A 19,789-nucleotide genomic window follows, 5' to 3' on the forward strand; every position below is an offset into this window, starting at 1 on the left:
CTATTGGCAGCACCTTAATAAGCTGTTTGAACTTGTCACTACCAATTACTTTCAATTAAAGGGTTTGTCGAAAATAAAGGGGTGGAATATTTCCTCTACTCATGCAGAAAATAGATCCAACTAAAGATGAATAAAGTTTCATTTATTTCTGCAACAGTGATTTGATTTGATTTTTTTCTGGAAAATCAAATGAAGTTTGGATATTTATTTATTTCCAATTTTTTTAAATGAGAGCAAAGATATAATGTTGTTGAATTATTAAACTTTTAGTGGTTTTCTTTTGTCTCTTGCATTATCTTTGAGTGTTTTTAGTTTTGATGATATTTTGATGGTTTAATGTGATTTATTCGTTTTCTCTGCACCTCTTTGAATTTAGGATCCCCCTTTTAATTTCTGTTGTTTTCCCCAAATTCCTGTTCATTCATCACCTTTGCATAGCTGCTATTTATTTGCTACATAAAGACATACTGGGCAAGTTTTTTCATATTTTTAAATAATTTTCTTGAACCAAAATGTGCTAAAATGACCCTTTACAGGGTTAATGAAATGTCACTCAGCCCCCTGTCACACTTGCAACTTCAGAGTGCCGGTCCAGTCCCTGTTTGACTTAGTAAAAGTGGAGCTTGAGACTGGGATCCATCTGCAGGGTTCAGCACAAAGTGTAGCAGGTCATTGTGGACCGGCGTGTTCCCGTAAGGATTGGTCATTTCAGGAGAGCTTTTCTATCACAGTTGGACTTTCATGTCGTCATGCTGGGTTAAATGAACCGTCATGCGCAATTTCATAAATAAGTTGTGCAACTGTTCAGTATTTTTGGGCTGCAGTTAATGGTCTTCAGAGCTACAGACAAAAAGGAAATGCTTACCCACAGGCTCCACTAGTGACCAGAGCGTGATCACTGACTCCAGGTCTGCCTTGGTTTGCTGGTCTGTGGCTATAAATAGCATCCAGCTGTTTCTGTCCTTAACTTATTTTTATTGGGCTTTAATTTTTTTAGCTTGGCCCGACACTGTTCTAACGTCCACTGGCATCCTTCGGCTACCATCCACTGAGGGAAAAAAAACGTCCTTACCTATCTGTCTAGCTCCGCCTGAGTGCACTCTCACGATGACAGTGAGGAATGTATGGAGCTCTGAAGATGACCAAAACTTGCTGCTACTTGCAGGCATTTTTTCACATTCGTGTATGAAAGTACAAACAACAGAGCTCTGTTTTGCTTGTTGCAAGTAGTGACATATTTATGTACCCCAGTCAGTGGACTGTGTTGTTGCTTCGCCCTAGCCGTACCACTCCAGAAATTTCTGGACCTACAACAGAAGGGGGCCAAAAGGTCCTATGACTGGTGCAGCCCGGGTCGGTTGTCTGGATCAGTTTTACAGTGGGGACAGAAAAATTAGCAAGCTGTTCCATGCCAAAAAGGTTGGTGGAAATGAGGCTTTACATACCTGCCGATGGAGCCTGCTTCCAGCCCATTTCCTGCATGTTTAGATCATGAACACAGCTGATTTGTTTAATTCAGTGATGAATCACTCTTGTAGAAACTAATGAAGGCTGAGGAGACATTTCAGCATTAATAACGGACTCAAGTGGGTGCTAAAAGCAAGTTCAAACTATTAAGTTCGTCTTTAATTTTATTCTCATCATTATTTTGCTCAGGAAGGTATCCTGCTGTTATTAGTTTCCAGGAGTGTATTTGTTTTTGGCTTAGTATTTTTTGTTTATTGTTGCTATGGATTATAAAACGTCAGAAAAGGGAGTATTACAGTCAATTGTTAGATAAAAACAAGGATAACACAAATAACACATGGGGTGTAATTAGTAAACTTCTAAAAAAAGATAAAGTTCAACCACAAATACCAAATTACTTTATAAAAAACTAGATGGATATTTATGATAAAAAAGAAATTGTAAATGACTTTAATACATGTTTTGTAAACATTGGCTCAAATTTAGCTAAACAAATTCCTAAAGTTAAAAATGATAATGTCACATTGAGTGTGTGGATGACGGCGGACCATGTGTGGTGGAGCAGATCAGGAGGCAGGAATGCAGGCACGGATGAAATAAAAATTGTTTTAATGGCAGAGCGGGAACGACAGAACAAAACAACGCTGACAACAAACAATGATCCGACAAAGTGCTCGCCCCGTGATCGAAAGGTTGCAGGTTCGAGCCTCGCTCAGTCTGTCGCTGTCGATGTGTCCTTGGGCAAGACACCTATCCCATGTTGCCAGCTGGTGGTGGTCGGAGGGACTGGTGGCAGCCTCGCCTCTGCCATTGCACCCCAGGGCAGCTGTGGCTACATCGTAGCTCATCCCCACCAGTGTGTGAATGTGTGTGTGAATGGGTGAATGACTGATTGTGTTGTAAAGCGCCTTGAGAGGTTCTAGGACTCTAGAAGGCGCTATATCAAATACAGGCCATTTACCATTTTACCAAATGCAATCTATCATTTGTTAAAGGAATATTTCCAGAAAATATGAAAACTGTTAGAGTGATACCACTCTATAAGGGTGGAAATAAGCATAAATACTGTAATTATAGGCCAATATCACTGCTTCCGCAGTTTTCAAAAATTCTGGGAAAAACATTTGTTGTTAGGTTGGAAAAGTTTATTAATAGGCATAGTCAATATGGGTTTCGTTCCAATCATTCAACTGCAACAGCAATAACTGACTTAGTAGAAGAGATTTCAATAGCATTAGATAATGGTGAGTGTTTTTGTAGATTTACAAAAATCGTTATATAAATATAAAATCCTCTACACATAATATTAGTTGTGGAGTACAACAAAGATCGGTCTTTGGACCATTACTCTTTCTTTTATACGTTAATGATATTGCTTTGGTTTCAAAATTATTCAAGTGCATACTATTTGCAGATGACACAACCTTATTTTATTCATGAGAAAATATAAAAGATGTTTTAAATGTAGTTGAAAATGAATTTACAAAAAATAAAATATGGTTTGATATCAATAGGCTTTCTTTAAATATCGATAAAACTAAGTTTATAGTTTTTTGTGGTAAAAAAGTGCTGATGCATCAATAAATGTTGAAGGAATTGAGATAGACAGAGTAAAAGAAGTAAAGGTTTTAGTTGTTATTATTGACGAACCCTTATCGTGGAAGTCTCACATAAATTATATTCAAATTAAAATATCTCGACCTATTTCAGTACTAAATAAGACGAAGGAATTGTTGAACATAAAAGCTTTGCATATTCTATATAACTCGTTAATTCTTCCATATCTGACATATTGTATCGAAGTATGGGGAAGTACCTGCAAAACACATACGCATTCAATTTTTCTTTTACAGAAAAGAGCAGTGAGAGTTATTATTGGAAGTGGATACAGGGATCATACTGATCCAATGTCTTCACAACTACACCTAATGAAATTTGACAAACTAGTAGAATATAATTTATTAAAACGTATGTACAAAGCACATAAAGTAATTCTACCAATAAATATTCAAAAGAAATTTGTAAAAAGAGAACGTAATTATAATCTAAATGGAACTGATATAAAAAAAAACAAGATTCCGAACAGCGATAATGGAAAGATGTATCTCAGTTAAAGGTGTCTATTTAAGGAATAGACTCAACAGTGAAATAAAACAATCTAAATAATTTTCTTACTTTAAAAAAATGTGAAACGTATCATAATGAAGTAATAAGACCTTAAGTAGGCTGATTGACTTGTTTTGTGTTGGAGGTGGGGGTTAGATGAATGAAACTCTTTGAGTTGAACAGCTAATGTCTTGATGTGAAAAGGGGGCAGATATTATAAGTTTTTGCTTCTTTCTGCTCCTTTTCATTTATGATTATTTATGAACATGAATTGTTTTAATGTCACTTTTATTTCAATGAGTGAATGAAATAAACGAAACGAACGAACGAGCTATGTCAGCCATTTATTTTCATGATTTTTTATTGAGTCCTCTGTCTTGCTGGTCTGCATTTGAGTCAGTTTTCACCACCCATTCACGACATAAGGATGTGATAGACCTTTGGCTGATGATCTGACATGCGATCACCTGACTGAATATATTAAAGGGACTTTACGGAGTTTTGGATTTTTATGCTCGCGATTGCCCCCTCAGGCCAAAAGCGTAACGGCAGCTTCAATGTAGGCTCGTGCACGAGGCACGCATGCTGTACGTGCACACTCCTTAACGAAAATAACAGCTGAGACAGTCCCGTGTGTGTGTGTGTGTGTGTGTGTATGTGTGTGTGTGTGTGTGTGTGGTGGTGGGGGGGGGGGGGCGGAGGACAGGAGAACGCGCAGCTAATTAATTAAATAATTTGGTTCTGTACCTTTCTCTTCAGCACAGCTGACAAAGGTTTAAGATGGGTCAGTCTTCCTGCATGCTCAGATCATGCCCTTCCCTTGCTTGAAAAATTGTTCCAAAATGAAAGTTGAACCCACATCTTTTTTATCTGTGAATTCAATGCCGTTCGGCGAATCTCAAATAAAAATTTGGGCATCTTACTGTAAAAAAAAATACCATTAATGTAAAAAATAAACTCTAAATAAACTATGCTCACATCCAGAATCAAACCCGGGTCTTCTGCACGAGAGTCCAACGTCTTACTAGGTGAGCTATAGCACCAGTGACATCTTTTGTATCTGTAATATATATATCCTTGATAACAGCTGAAACAACATTCAAGGAACGGTTTGGAGTGAAAATGGCTATTTTGTTGCTAATTTGCAGGACATATCTAGAAGAAAGTAGCTAAGGGTCCTCAGAAATGTAGCTAGGTTCATCACTAGGCGTTAGGAACAGCGACAAAGTCGCTGAGTTGGCACTGCCTCTCTCTCTCTGCTGCTAAAGCTACTGATAGCAAATGCTACGGGCTATGCCTGAGCGTGAACACGCATGAAGCAGCCTGCTCGACCCGAGCAGCTCTCTTTCTGTGATTTTACAGAAAAACATGCAATCACAGTAAAAATGCCAGGGCTCATTCTACAGGACCAGGGCACTGCAGGAGAATGTATGAAGAAGAAATGTATTATTCCTATACATGTTTTGGCTGTCAAACTTCCATAATGCCCCTTTAAACAGTAAAAAACAGTCAAGTGAGTGTCTGTATAAGGTGGCTGCTTTATTGTGTTTTAGTGATGTTCTGCTATTCAGTATGGTAGAAAACAGCTGTACTTTAAAAGGTATTTTACCTGAAAAAACAAAAAGATGTAAGTGCCCCTTTGAACGGGTTGGTCCTTCATTTAAATATCACACTCTTCATAGATATGAAAACATATCTGATTATTTTCACTGAGAGGGCCATTTCTGCTAACTCAAAGACGAATTCTGATGTCGGCTGTTGAATCCTTCATGCATCCATTATCCATTCATGCACTCACTAATCAAAAATATAATGTAGTGAACTTGAAGAACATCAGAACAAAATTAAATGAAATCCATCCAATTATCAGAAAAGATGTGGTGGCTTAGATAGCTAAAACAGAAAATACATTTTGAGCACCAGGGTTGTGTTTTTTTGGTTTAAAGCAGAGTAAACCTCTAAAGTTTGCACAATGTAATGAGATAGAATGTCACCTAAACCAAATATATTCCCATTATTGTGTTTTTAATAGTATGTGGAGCTCTGTGCTACAGATGCTTACCATAAGAGGAGAGCAACTTAGCTGCAGTTTTGTATTTTAATGAGAAATAGCAGTCTGTCATGAAAGAATGCAGCACCACCTTTAGGTATACTGTAAATGGTCGAACAAATGAGCCAGATTCAGCTACAACCTGTCAGCCTTGTCACTCAGTAACCATTTGTGCTTGTTTTATTTGCTGCAAGAGTAAGTCCGGAGTAGTTAAAGCAGCAGGTTGGGAAGCTGGAAACTGTTTAGCGGTTTCTTCTGAAAGACCTTCTTCGTAGGAGGCTCTTTTCTTTACTCTGGCTGTTTTTGAACTCTCAAAAGAGAAAAAAAAAACTCAACATTCCCACCTCTCTAATCCATTATCAGGTTTTATTCTCACCTTTTACCCCAACACATCCTCTACAAATTTCATATAAAACATGTTTGATGGATGTAATTTGAATGTTGATGTTGAATTTTTACGACATATCAAGCAGCAGCTGCAAGATACACATATGGCGGCGGATCAAGATAATATGAGAAGATGAAGAGCGGAGTGGGGGTTAAGATGAGAGGATTAGACGTAAAGTTCTGCTCAGATCACCAGAGCTAAAAAAAGAAAAAGAAAACAGGTGATTATGAGAAGAGGTTTGATCTGAATTCTGCCTTGAGGACTTAAAGCTTTAATATCTTTTAAGGCTTTATTTTAAAAGTTGCTTCATTTGAATTTGTAATCACATGCTTTTGTGAGCTTTTTATCTCAGAAATCATGAACATAACATCAATACATTAAATCCTGCATCTTAACAAATGTCTTCCGATGGGATGATGATGTGATCAGACTTCTGAGGGGTTGTCATTGGCCCAAAATGTCCCCTGCAGGAGTTTACAGCCGGGATTTACCACAGAGGTTAAGTTATGTTCACAAATCATCCCCTTTTTCATTTGCAGCAACAGACCTGCAGACATGATTTACAAGTCTAGTAGCTGTAGATATGAAATCCAAGGGCAACTCGGGGCTGCAAATCTATCCGGTTCTGCCTCTGTGTTTACGGCAGCCTGTTAATGTCACAAAGAAGAGCATATTCCAAATCTGAAGTTACATATTACAACATTTTTTATGCTGTAATAAAATATTTAGTTTTCATTTATGTCATCGTAAGTAGAAACTAGGACAGTGTGTCAGTTCCCCTCCAGAGAGAAGGAGAGACCGGGAAATCCTCTCATTCTGCTGTAAGCATGATCAAGCATCAACTAAGCACCTCGTCCACTCTTGACATCCGTCTCGGTTTTGTTACTTTTCAACTGCGACAACAGCAAAGGTCTTGTCTTCCTTTACTGCTGCTTTCCCACCAGGAACTGAGAAGTTTAAAGTTGCATGAAAGGAGTTTTGTGGAGTTTACTGCAACCAATTTAAATGTGTGTTATTTTCATTTGTGACAGACGTCTTACTGTTACCGGGAATGAATATTAGGAGAGGGGTCTATAATTACGTTTAACCATGTGGGTGACTTTAGTTATTCTGGCCAGCAAACACTATTTCATAGCTGTGGTGGAGAAAAAAATAAAATAAAATAACAGGCATCATATTAAAAATCCTTTTAAAGGATAAAGAGCCCAACTGGATGATTGTTTGTTCATTTAAATTTATTTTTCATTTATTAAAATAAAAATCAAGACTGATCCTGTGGCTGTCCTTTAATGGGTTTACAGATTTATTTCCACTATGACAGCAGCTGAAAAAATGGCTGCTTAGTATGGTAATAGATGTTTGGCTTTAATTGTCTTTTATGAAAAGTAGTTTGGAGGTTTGATATTAATCAGGTGGGTCAACCTTCCACTGTGTTGTTGTTTCTGAAGGGCTGCTCCCATGACTGGTTCCATCCATTTGCCAAGCCAGTCATTGTGTTCCAGTCATGGACTGTCACAAATCACTACCGCGACATGTCTCCCAGAGCATGCACGGCTCGGGACAGAAAATCAATGGGCTCTAATGGGTTTCTCCATCAGTCCAAATATCTGAAGCTTCGTGCTGGATGGTGAGGAGACAGAGGTGGTGGAGAGGATTTACAGGATGGAGTAAAGAGGGGACAGGTTCTGAGGTCAGATGGATCCTCTTGTTGCAAGGTGGTTTTGGTTTGAGGGTTGTGTTCAGCTAAGAAGAAAAGCTCTAAGGGGTGGGTAGATTTCTTTATGCTAAACTCACCTTTTGCCCTGTTCTGGATCAAAAATGCCTTTCATTTGTTTGTCTTAAAGTTGCAGATATACGTTGTGTATATTCCAGGTTGAATAATCGTCCCAGTCCGTCCCTTTTCACATCCATCATTCTTCTACTCGTTTAATCCTGTTCATGGTCAAATGGAGCTGGTACCTATCTTCCGAGGCCAATGAGTGAAAAACAGAATACACCTTGGATAGGGGGGCAGTCTGTCACAGAGGCACAGTCATCAGGTCTAAGAACACAAACATGAAGACTCGTGACAGGACTTTGAACCACTCTCTGGAGACTTAAGGCTTGACATGGATTTGTGATTTTGAACTTCAGTCTTGTTCAAGACAATCATTATCTTGTGTGAATGCAATGGCTGCTTGGCTAATCTAATGTGCACACATGGATTTGTGGCACAGCCGTGTGTGTCAGATAGATCCAATTTATGTCACAGCACCAGTAAAGTCTTATTTACCTCTTAAGCCTGGTTCACACGGCAAGATAACCATGCTGATTTTTGACCAGCTCCTCCTTCCTGACCAACATAAGGATGCACACATTTACTGTAGAGGCTGTAAAAGTCATCTTATCAAATAATCCCAGCTTATGTTCAGTGTTACAAGCACTCTGATCTGCTTGGAACGACATTGGAATTGCTCAAATTATAATTACGGGTTTTCAAACATGTTGGATTGTCTCGGTCTGATTTTCTGTCTGTTGAATGTGGCGTCTAGCCAATCAGAAAGCAAAGTGACGGAAGAACAGAGCACTTCCACCATGATTGTTTACATTGAGGCCATGTTTCATCTTGAGCAATTTGTCAAAGGGAATGTTAGTGAGTAAAAACTGTTTGTAGTGTGTTGATTAGCTGAGTTGCTACACATCACGATTATGGTCTGTTTTTATTTGACCAGTTTACTACATTCAGTCTTTGTAGGGGAGTGGTTCTGTCCATCTAATATCGGTAAGAGCGAGGGTGGTGGCTCCTTCGTTAAGATAGGAGGGCTTCCCCTTGGTGTGTCGCTTGATGGCTTTCGAGGGAGCCCATCACCCTTTAAGGAGGGCTAGGCTCCCCTTAGCTCCCCCATAATTTGAACCTTGATTAGCTACTTCAATGTCTTTTTGTGCTTTTCAGCACCCCCATTTATAATGATTTCAGTTTAAAACATACTTAAACCAATACTGTCCATCTGTGCTAATCATGTTTCTGCCAGGTCAAAAATATATGAATAAGATTTCCTGAAAACCGTGATTGTAACTGCACCACTGGTATATTACTTCAATGAAAGTGCAAAGAAAGGTAATGAGAGTTTTGATAAAAACTCCTCAATGTGAGTGTCGTATAGCAAAAACCTTCAGTGTCCAAAACATATGAGAGGGTAAAAAATAGATTCCTGAGAGGATTAAAATGACAAGTAAATTGAATGAGAGCAAAACAAGATGGGTTACTGCGTCACAAAAAAGACTGAAAACATGGACAAACCTGATAAGCAAGCAACGGGAAAAAAGAGCAAGTGTTTTTAAAGCGAATTCAACCAGTTTGTGTAAATAAAAGCAGCAGTTTGTGAAAGTGATATGTGGGAATGTCTCCATAAAGACGTTTAACATGCTGGAACGGGCTGAAGATTTGATTGCCTCGAGTTACGGGCAACGTATGCAAATGCCAAGTTAGTCATGAGGTTCCACCGTTCAATTTGTTGTTTGCCTAATCCATATTTTCCTCATGTTATACTTTAATTTCATGCCTGCATCATGTATTTTTCTGCTGGGTGTAGAAACCAGGTGTTTCCTTTGAGGTGATGAGTGCCATGCCTACTGGTTGTTCTGGGATGTTGATACTTTTTTTTTAATTGTCTAAAGATTTTCTGTTTTTTTTTTTCTTCCAGTGTTGGACAGCAAAGTAATCCTTGATGGCCTGCAGAGATACGGACCCACACCAATGTATCTGCCCGTCAGCTACCGGATCCTCAATGCTGAGTCAGCGTTCTTCTTACTAGAAGCAAACCAGGACATAATGAGGAACTCAAGCCTCCGGGCTCGAACTGAATCCTTCTTTATCCACCAGGCCCGGCAGATGCCCTTTGTCAATGCTAGCTATGGACCACTTTCTGTCCAGCAGCCTGTCCCTTTGGAGATGCTGCAAACTGTGCCAGGACCATTCAACACGCCAACCTTTACTTCATCATCATCATCAGCGCCAACATCAGCAACATCATCACCACTTTTTACATTCAACTGGAAGGTCCATACGTACATCATCAATGAGCAGATTCACCCGAGTTTTCCAAAAGTCCAGGTGTTGTTCTACATCGCGGGCAGGGACTGGGATGATTACAGCACCATTCATAAGCTGCCCTGCGTCAGAATGTTTGCCTTCCATGAGACCCAGGAGGTGCGTGGGTCATGCAGACTAAAAGGTGAGCTGGGGATATGCGTCGCCGAGCTGGAGCCCCTGGCTAGCTGGTTCAGCCCCCCCACGGTGAGACCCGGCAGACAAAGGGTATTGGAGCAGGCTCAGGGCACTCCTGTGGAACTCTACTACATGATTCAAACCACGGACAGCGGAGACTGTAGCGCAGAGGACTCAAAAAAGACCAGCCCAGTTCGCACAGAGGAGCAGAGGCCGATGGGCTACTTTGCAGGACACACACCCATGCAGCGCATCGGGAGCGTCAGGCTGTTTCAGCCGCTGTCGGAGCTGAAGCTGGACAACAACTTTGTGGTGATGGCACCTTCGAAACCCATCAGGCAGAGGGAAACGGTCTCCACTTTTCTGGCTCTGTCTGCACTTTCATCAGTTCAAATATTCACCCTCAGGTGAGTCACACTAGAATTTATTCTGCAGTTGTGTTGTGCTTGTTGTTAAGTTTTGCACTCTTCTAGTTCACAGTTCATGAGCAGGTGCTTTTGTGTTTGGGAAATTAGTTTGTTAGTTTGTTGTGTCATAATAATCGACATATAGATATTATTTGGTGATGTCTGTAATAACAGCTTTTGGAATTCCCCCACTTTTAATTACTCGCTGGTAATTTTAACTCATTTATCCTCTACCGATAAGCCTTATTTGATTTAACTGAGTTTTTAGGTAGAATTGTCCCAATCAGGAACCTTTTGTCCCTGATACTGAGTCTCTTATATTATTTCGCTTCAGTTTATCAGCACAGAGAGCTAGAGTACGTACTATAAGTACATCAAAGGGGTTCAAACCAATGCATGTACATTTCCGTACAGGACCACCATGCAGGGAGAATGTTTATTTACGCGGATCAAAGGGTTCATGTTGTATTCCTGCAAACTGATGTCTTAATATCACCACTGGTTTAATATTCAGTTTTAAACAACAGTTGATGTTCACAAGCACTGTCTACTGATCTCCAGTTGATATTAAACATGGTGATAGTTAAAGAAGTGTTTTAAGAGCATGACATTAACTCTAGGGACATGAGCGACTATGAGCTCATGCTACTCTGCTGCTAATTGGAATTTTTAGTCACCTTAAAGGAGCATATTGTGGCTTAGATAAAGAGAATAAGATTAAAACTGATAATGTGCTCCTAAACATGGCACGCAAAACATTTCCATTGGTTGTTGGTTTTCTTGAGCCCTTTTCAGACTCATGGCAAAAGGATATTATTGGTTAGAAGTGATTCTGTCCTTATAATTTACTGCCATGTTTGGACACGGCTGATGTAAAACTATCGAAAGTAACTCAACAGTAGGGTTGAGGAGCGACAGCCCAGTTCACCCAGTAGGATAATCATGTCGATTCTGTTAACCACCCCGGCCCCTTCCAACAACCTAAAGCTTGATATGATTAACATAACGGCTCTAAGGATAATCTCATCAGATAATCTTACCTTGTGTGGTGTGCCACAAGCTTTCTTGTCCACTCAAAAGTACGTCAGAACCGCTCAAATCATTAATCCGGGCTTTCAGGCGTGTTGGTTTGGCTTAGTTTGATTTTTGATGATAAAAAAAAAAACCACTGAGTTTGATATTCAGTCAATGAGAATTTGAGGTGACCGAAGTGCACTGCATGTTTCTCCACCATGTGTCTTTGCTTCAAAGTTTGAGCTTACATACTTGGTTCTGCAGTCTGCTTCAGCATGTTTCCTGCATGTTTTAGATCATGAACACAGCTGATTCAATGATAAACCTCTCCTGTAGAAAATAAGGAAGGCTGGGGAGACATTTCAGCTGTTAGATTAAGATGTTAAAAAGATGAACACACAGCGAGGAGACAGGTTTTGCTTCCGGTTCTACTAAATGAACACTAGGGGCTGCTAAAAGCAAGCCAAAACTGCTTCGTCTCTATTTGAAGAGATTTGCCGTCAGAGCATTTCATGTGTTGTATTTACAGAGTTGCTGCACACCACACACTGTAGAACCAAAACTATTATGTCTGTGATTTTTTTATCACCACATGTGGGGTCTGTCATGCAAAAAAATAAATAACCTGCCGTGTGAACCGGCCATGAGTATTTTTTAGCAAAAAATAACAAAAAAGATGAAATATCTGAAACCACATAGAACCCCAATTATCTGCTTCTAAAGAAACATTCAGAACACCTTTTCATTTTCCTCTTAAAGTTCGGAGTAAAGGACAGTTGGTCATGAAAGACCTGTGGGTCAGCAGTAATTAAAAATGTGATGCAATTTCCTTCAGCAATTGTTTGTCTTGCAACTTTCTAAGTCCAAATTTTAGAAATTTGTCAGAGCACATGAACTCCTTTTAACCACATTATAGACTGAGAGCAGCTGGTTTTGAATGAATAACATGTTAATGACATCTTTACACTGCCTACTTAGATCATTGCAGGTTCTCACTCTCAAAATTACAAGTTTGGGAACATTTCTCATTATCTGAGGTGAAACCACAGAGCAGCAACAATATATTGATTCATTGAGCTTTCCAGACAACAAATTACTATTCAAAGTGACTGTAATTGCTCCATGTTGTGTGATGCAAATGAAGGTGTAAGAAACATGCATTTCCGCTCGGTTGTCTCCAAGCCTGAGATCTAAATCACTGGAGATGAATCAGTTAGAGGGCTCAAAGTGAAGCTGTGACAGAGGGCTTTGGCAATTTGTCAACCCTGGACGAGCAGGAAATCTGCCAAAAAGCCTCATTGGTTTTTGTCTCACTCCAGTGATGATGAACTCCCATGAAGTATTAGCGCTCGGTGTGTATTTGCCACATTTATCAGCATGTGTGTGTGGAAATGAAAACTTCAAAGGCACTTTCTAGCAACTCTTTGCACGAGTGTTGCATCCTCCTTTTTTGGAAGTGAAGACTTTTTTTTATGTTCTTCCATTTGTAGAGCAAAGATTTAAAATTTACTCAAAAACACCTCATTAGCAACCAAAATGTTGGGCTACTTTCCTGGACTTGACTGCCATTTTCTTTTCACCAAACTTTGTCAATGTCCCTCTCGCCATTAGCGCTGCTTTTATTTTACTGGACCAAAACTGCAGCATAACTGCAGGATTCCCTGATCTGTAAATGCTGCCGTGTATCCTTGAAGCACACAATATTCCCAAGGTGATGGTGTGAAATCAAGCACTGTTATCACTGGAGGTGGGGAGCTGGAGTGTGTCTGTGTTGTCTTTGAGATTCTACGCTGTTGAACAGTGATGCTCGGCTTCTGTGTGTGTTTGCACACTGTCAGCCAATGTTTGGCTTTGCTGTAGTGTGGGTGTGTTTGTGGACAGCTTACTTTAAGTAGCTTTGGTGTGCTTCTCTCAGCTGTTATAAGGCATCATTAACTATTTATGGATTACTCCCTTCCCTCCCCATTATCTTATCTCCCTGTCTTATCCACTTCCCACCTCTCTTGTACGAGTTTAACTTGTGACAAAAACACACCAGGATCTCTCTGAGTGGTTTTTATTCATACCTGTGCTGCTGTCAGATGGTGTCAGGACAGTTTTTATTCAAAACCTGACGTTCATGCTTTAATTTCAGTATACATTCAGGACTTCTAGCTAAGTGTTGCAGTTTAAAGTTCATGGACTGCTCACGTGAAGCAAAAATGAATGATGCAAGAGCTATAAAACAGCAGTAGCACAGGAGGTAGAGCGGGTTGTCCAGTAATCTGAAGGTTGCAGGTTCGATCCCGGCTCCGATCGGAGAATGCTGCTGTTGGGTCCTTGGGTAAGACACTTACCTGCCTTGCCTGCTGGTGGTGGTCGGAGGGACCGTTGGCATCTGTACCTGACAGGCCTGTCAGTGCGCCCCACAGCAGCTGTGGCAACATTGCAGCTCATCATCACCAGCATGTGAATGGGTGAATGACTGTGTTGTGAAGCGCCCTGGGTAGTTGTAGAACAAATACAAATTTACAATACATACAAATGTACAAATACAGGTCATTTACCCTTTTACATTTAAGAAGCATTATGAAATCTAGACATGTATGGACAATCTTTAGTTGTCTTATTTATTGATCTTTTTTAAACATCTCTTGCTGAAGCAGGGTTGCTTTAAACACATACATCTTGTCTTTTTCATCTCCTGCGTTGCTCATATATTAATATTCTTGGGGAACATTATTTTATCATCTTTAGCTGAAAACACCGTGAGAACACTGGGGAAATAGCTGTCTACCCCTGCACTAGGCTCTGTTGTGATCAGTGTTCAGTTTAACAATATTTTCACCCTATGGCTGTGTATTTAGAATGAATTTCTTCAATGAAATATACATTTTTATAATTAATAATTTTTTTTTCTTTTAGTCTTTGGTGTTTGCTGATTTGTAGCCTACATTTTCCAAATTTCACTTTTAAGGAGAACAACGGACACCAATTTATTTGACAGAAGACAGACAAGCAACATGTTGCTATAAAAGTATGTTTATGTTTATATGTTTATGTATTTAGCAGACGCTTTTGTTCGAAGCGACTTACAAGTGATAATCGGCATGTTGCCCTTGAGGCTAACAACAACAATAACAACAACAACTTGACATCAATCATGGAGAGGAGGGAACAAGGAGTGGACAGTAGAGAGGGGGGACGGGTGCAGGGAGGGTGCTAGTTAAGTAGATGTTCTCTGAAGAGCAGGGTCTTCAGGAGTTTCTTGAAAGTCAAAAAGGAAGCCCCTGTTCTGTTAGTGCTTGGACGGTCATTCCACATTTGTGGAACGATGCATGAGAAGAGTCTGGATTGTCCTGAGCGTGGTGTAGGCACTGCTAGCCGACGATCCTGTGATGACTGGAGCGGCCGGGCTGAGATGTAAGCCTTTGCAAGAGGATTTAGGTAGATGGGAGCTGTACCATCTCGGACTTTGTATGCTAGTGTTAGCAATTTGAATTTGATGCGTGCTGCTAGCGGTAGCCAGTGGAGCTCAATGAACAGAGGGGTGACGTGCGCTCCTTTTGGCTGATTGAAGACCAGACACGCCGCTGCGTTCTGGACCATTTGAAGAGGTCTCACAGTACAGCCTGGAAGACCAGTTAGAAGGGCATTGCAGTAATCGAGGCGGGAGATGACAGTAGATTGCACCAGGAGCTGGGTGGCATGTTGTGTTAGGTATGGTCTGATCTTTCGTATATTATACAGCACAAAGCGGCATGAACGAGCAACAGAGGCAACATGATCTTTAAAGCTCAGGTGTTCATCAATCACAACACCCATATTTCGAACTGCCTTTGAAGGAGCCAGAGATGGGAAGTCATTTTGGATTGAGATATTGTGCTGTATGGATGGTTTTGCTGTGATGACAAGTAGTTCAGTTTTAGAGAGGTTGAGTTGGAGATGGTGGGATTTCATCCATTTTGATATGTCAGAGAGACAGTTTGATGTTTGTGCAGAGACAGTGTGGTCGTCTGGTGGAAATGACAGAAAGAGCTGGGTGTCGTCTGCATAGCAGTGGTAGGAGAAGCCATGTGATCGAATGATCTCACCCAGTGAGGTGGTGTAAATGGCAAAGAGAAGATGTCCTAGTACAGAGCCCTGGGGGACTCCAGTGGCAAGATGGTGCACGGTAGAGGATTGTCCAAGCCAAGATACACTGAATGATCGTCCTGTGAGGTACGATTAAAACCAGGCGTGTGCTTTCTCTGTGATGACCATGCTAGAGAGTGTGGACAAAAGGAAGCCATGGTTGACAGTGTCAAATGCAGCCGATAAGTCGAGCAGGATAAGCACTGAGGATTTGGCTGTCACTCTAGCTTCTTTTAAGGATTCCATCACTGCTAACAGAGCAGTTTCAGTGGAGTGGCCCTTTTTGAATCCAGATTGGTAAGGACCAAGCAGACAGTTTTGTGAGAGGTATTCTGTGATCTGCTTGAAAGCCACCATTTCAATGATTTTGGACAGTAGAGATGAGCTGGAATGGAAGTTTGGATGATAATGGTTTAAAAAAATAGATTAGTAAGCTAGTAAGCTACTTTATAGCCACAGCCACCCAGGAGTGGTCAGACAGAGCCCAAGCTGCCATTTCACACCATGGGCCCCTCCGACTACCACCACCACAGGCAAGTCGGGTGAAGTGTCATGCCCAAGGACACAACAGCAGAATATGCCTGATGGGTGCTGGAATCAACTCACGACCCTCCAAACATGAAGCAACCCACTCTACCTCCTGAGCTACTGCTGCCCCGTGATTTTAGTATCAAAGCTGCTGTTTTTGTATAAAAAATTCAAAGAAATTCAGATTTAAATATCTCAACAAGCACAGGAAATGAACATAAAGCAGGTTAACTCCAAAGATAAGGCTCTTAGGAATTGGAACATCTCCTGCTCTTTTTTCTAAATTGTATGAAAATTATTATCACCCCTTTCATCTTTGTGCTTTGTTGGATTTCATTTAAACATGTTAATTATTTTGTGTAATTACATCCTTTTGCATCCATGTTTGTAAAGAAAAATCTACGGAGATGAATATTTACATCTACATATTTACCAGCACATTGCAGGTAAAAGGTATGCACACAAACATCAACACCCAGGTGTGTACGTACGTACGTACCTGCGTAGAGCTCCCCTGAAGGAGCTGAAAAGTCACCGTGTGTTTGTCGTGTTAAAGGCTCCCAGTGGAATCAGTAATTCCCCGCCTCATTAGCTAAGGAGAAAGTAGCGTAACAGGTTGGTAAAAGATGCTCCAGCTACTCCTCATTCAACATGCAAATGAAAACACTTTTTTTCCTCCTGAACAAATTAACAGGCTTTTCAAAAGATAAATTGCCCTAGCTGTATTGTAATTTTGACTAAACAATCTAACATATTTCAGCAGAGCCCTTCAGGGGCAGAGTTTCTGATTAATGCAAATGAATTTCTAATATGTGAGTGTGAAGGTATGAGTGTGAGATTCTTCACGCTGCGCCAGCCCAAAATAATCATGAGTTGTTTTGTTATTTGCGGATTTAGCGGGTAAAGAAGAAAAAAAGCAGCAGGTTTACTGCTGGCATATAAATGACTTTAGCTCTGGTGTGTTTGGTCTTATTTAGATGTCACACTGACATGATGCAGCTCATTTCGAAACTAAACGAGGTTTGCAGGTCTTGTTCTTTGGCTGTTTGTGTTTGGTCATTGTTGGTGGAAATATCAGCAGGAGAAAAGGTTAAAATAAAGATGTTTTCCTCAGTGGGTTAGCCTTATCTGGCTATCTGGCTGCTCTCCTCTGTGATCCAGTTCTTTGCTAAAGGTCACCTGAGATAGGTATGTCTCTTTTCCATTTTCATTTCTGTGCTTATCTGTATTTTTCTTACATCTGCTGTTCTGTCGAGCCATCTCTTCCCGTCTTGTGTTTTTTAACCTCCCCCCTCTCTCTCTTTGTATGAGCACTTACTTTCTGCTGTACCGACAGCTTAACGTGTTCACCTGAAACATCAGCAGGAGACAGCATCCAGACAGACACGATAGAGCTTTAATTCAAGATATTAAAATTAAAAATTAAATATTAAATTGTAAACTCAGCTCCACCATTTTCTTCTTGCTCCTTTGGCCTGCTCTCTGTTGTTTACGCTGACAGCTAAACTTTCTCATCTACTCAGTAAAGAGTAATTAGTGACTTGACACTCGTAGAGATTGCTCACTACATAGATCCTGCTCTCTACTGATATATGGCACCACAAAGCAATCACCAATTGCCGGAAGTGGGTCATTTTAATACTTAAATATTTATCATAATGATATTATATCATTCTGCTTTGTTTTAAGTTGTAGTTACTGGCTATCTCAGAAACTAGAATGCGTTCTCCTCCTCTTGGTGCCCTTGTCTTGTCCACAGGGTATCCGCGGGTCCCTAAAAAGTCTTAAAAAGTCTTAAATTTGCTTTTCCAAATTTAAGGCCTTAAAAATCCCTAAAAATGACAAATAATCCTTAAATACAATTTCCAAAGGTCTAAAATTACCGAAGACCCAATAAACAAGATTCTTTTGTTTCTATAAAATTTGGTGAATTTCTAGTTAGTGTTCAGCATTTGTTGTGTATGATGTTGGCATAAGCGGAACTGTACACATTCAGTTGGTTGTGAAAGGGGGCTATTTTTAGATTAGCTGGTTAAGCTAGTGGGAGCTTGCACCATGGGGAAGTGCAAGTTTAATGGTAACTGGATGGCTAATCCCACGTTCGCGACATGGTTAGCACCGGTTCCAGGCAATAGCTAGAAATTATAGCTTAAATTGAATTTTAAAAAATTGCTTAAATTTGGTCAAAGTGGCCTTAAAAAAGGTCTTAAAAAGTCTTAAATTTGGCTCGCTTAAACCTGCAGATACCCTGTGTCCATCTAGGGGTTGCGTCTTCCCACGAGATCCTCTTATGTCTCTGTTTGGTCTTTCCGTTCCCTTAAGTGTCCACGGCTCCAAGTGTGTCCACAAGGTCATGGGTGACCTCGGTGTTTCTCTCTGTTTGCTTTGATTTTGTGAAAGTCTTCTAGGCTCTTAAAAAGGTCAGCTGAGAGGATGGGGTATACCTGATGTTGCTGGGTCTCCCAAGATAATTGTTTGTCCTTTTAAATCTAGTATGAGAAATATTGAATTTTTTGAAGTTCAGTGTAAAAATCTAAGATCATCCCTCTTTTTAAAAATGAAAACAAAGGTATGTAAATATATATATATATATATATATATAGATAGATAGATATATAGATAGATATATATATAGATATAGATAGATAGATAGATAGATAGATAGATAGATAGATAGATAGATAGATAGATAGAATAATGCATTGAACTTATATAGCGCTTTTCAAGACCCCCAAAGACACTTTCACATTCACACACTGCTAGTGATGGTAAGCTACTTGTAGCCACAGCCGCCCTGGGGAGGTCTGACAGAGGCGAGGCTGCCATTTGGCGCCGTCAGCCCCTCTGACCACCACTAACACAGGCAAGTTGGGTGAAGTGTCTTGCCCATGGACACAGCAGCAGGATAACCCTGGCGGGAGCTGAAATTGAACCCATGACCCTCCGATCATAAGGCAACCCGCTCTACCACCTGAGCTACTGCTGCCCCTATATATATCTATCTATCTATCTATCTATCTATCTATCTATCTATCTATCTATCTATCTATCTATCTATCTATCTATATATATATATATATATATATATATATATATATATATATATATATATATATATTTATATATATATATATAGATATATATATTTAAAATATAAATTAAAATGGTCTTGCTTAATATTTTCTCCATCCATCTAGTGATGCACCAATATGAAATTTTTGGGCCAATACTGATATCCGATATTGAGATAACCGTTTTGGCCGATAACTGATATTTGCCGATATCGATATACTGACATTAATGCTTCTAAAATCAGCAGATTTCGTATAGAATGAAAATCATTAAAGCTGAATTTACGTTGTTATGTACGCACAACACACACATTTACGCTTCTGAGATGATTACAATCACGGTCACATGACTAAACAATTACACATCACCCCCTCACCCTCTGAAACAGAGAAACAAATGGATATAAGATGGAAAAAATATCGGTTGTTAATATCTGC

At 40.0% G+C, this 19,789-nt stretch overlaps 1 protein-coding gene across 1 annotated transcript in view; it reads left to right on the top strand.

Annotated features, from left to right (window-relative positions):
* The window catches only part of LOC107397163 (transmembrane protein 132C), a 317,088-nt gene that overhangs the window by 92,311 nt on the left and 204,988 nt on the right, over positions 1-19,789 (top strand). The window contains exon 3 of the mRNA XM_054744223.2: positions 9,695-10,625. Within this exon, the coding sequence (XP_054600198.2) occupies positions 9,695-10,625 (931 nt within the window). The remainder of the gene's footprint in view (positions 1-9,694; positions 10,626-19,789) is intronic.

Source organism: Nothobranchius furzeri, chromosome 6 (genome assembly GCF_043380555.1).
Source record: "Nothobranchius furzeri strain GRZ-AD chromosome 6, NfurGRZ-RIMD1, whole genome shotgun sequence".
Lineage (NCBI taxonomy): Eukaryota > Metazoa > Chordata > Actinopteri > Cyprinodontiformes > Nothobranchiidae > Nothobranchius > Nothobranchius furzeri.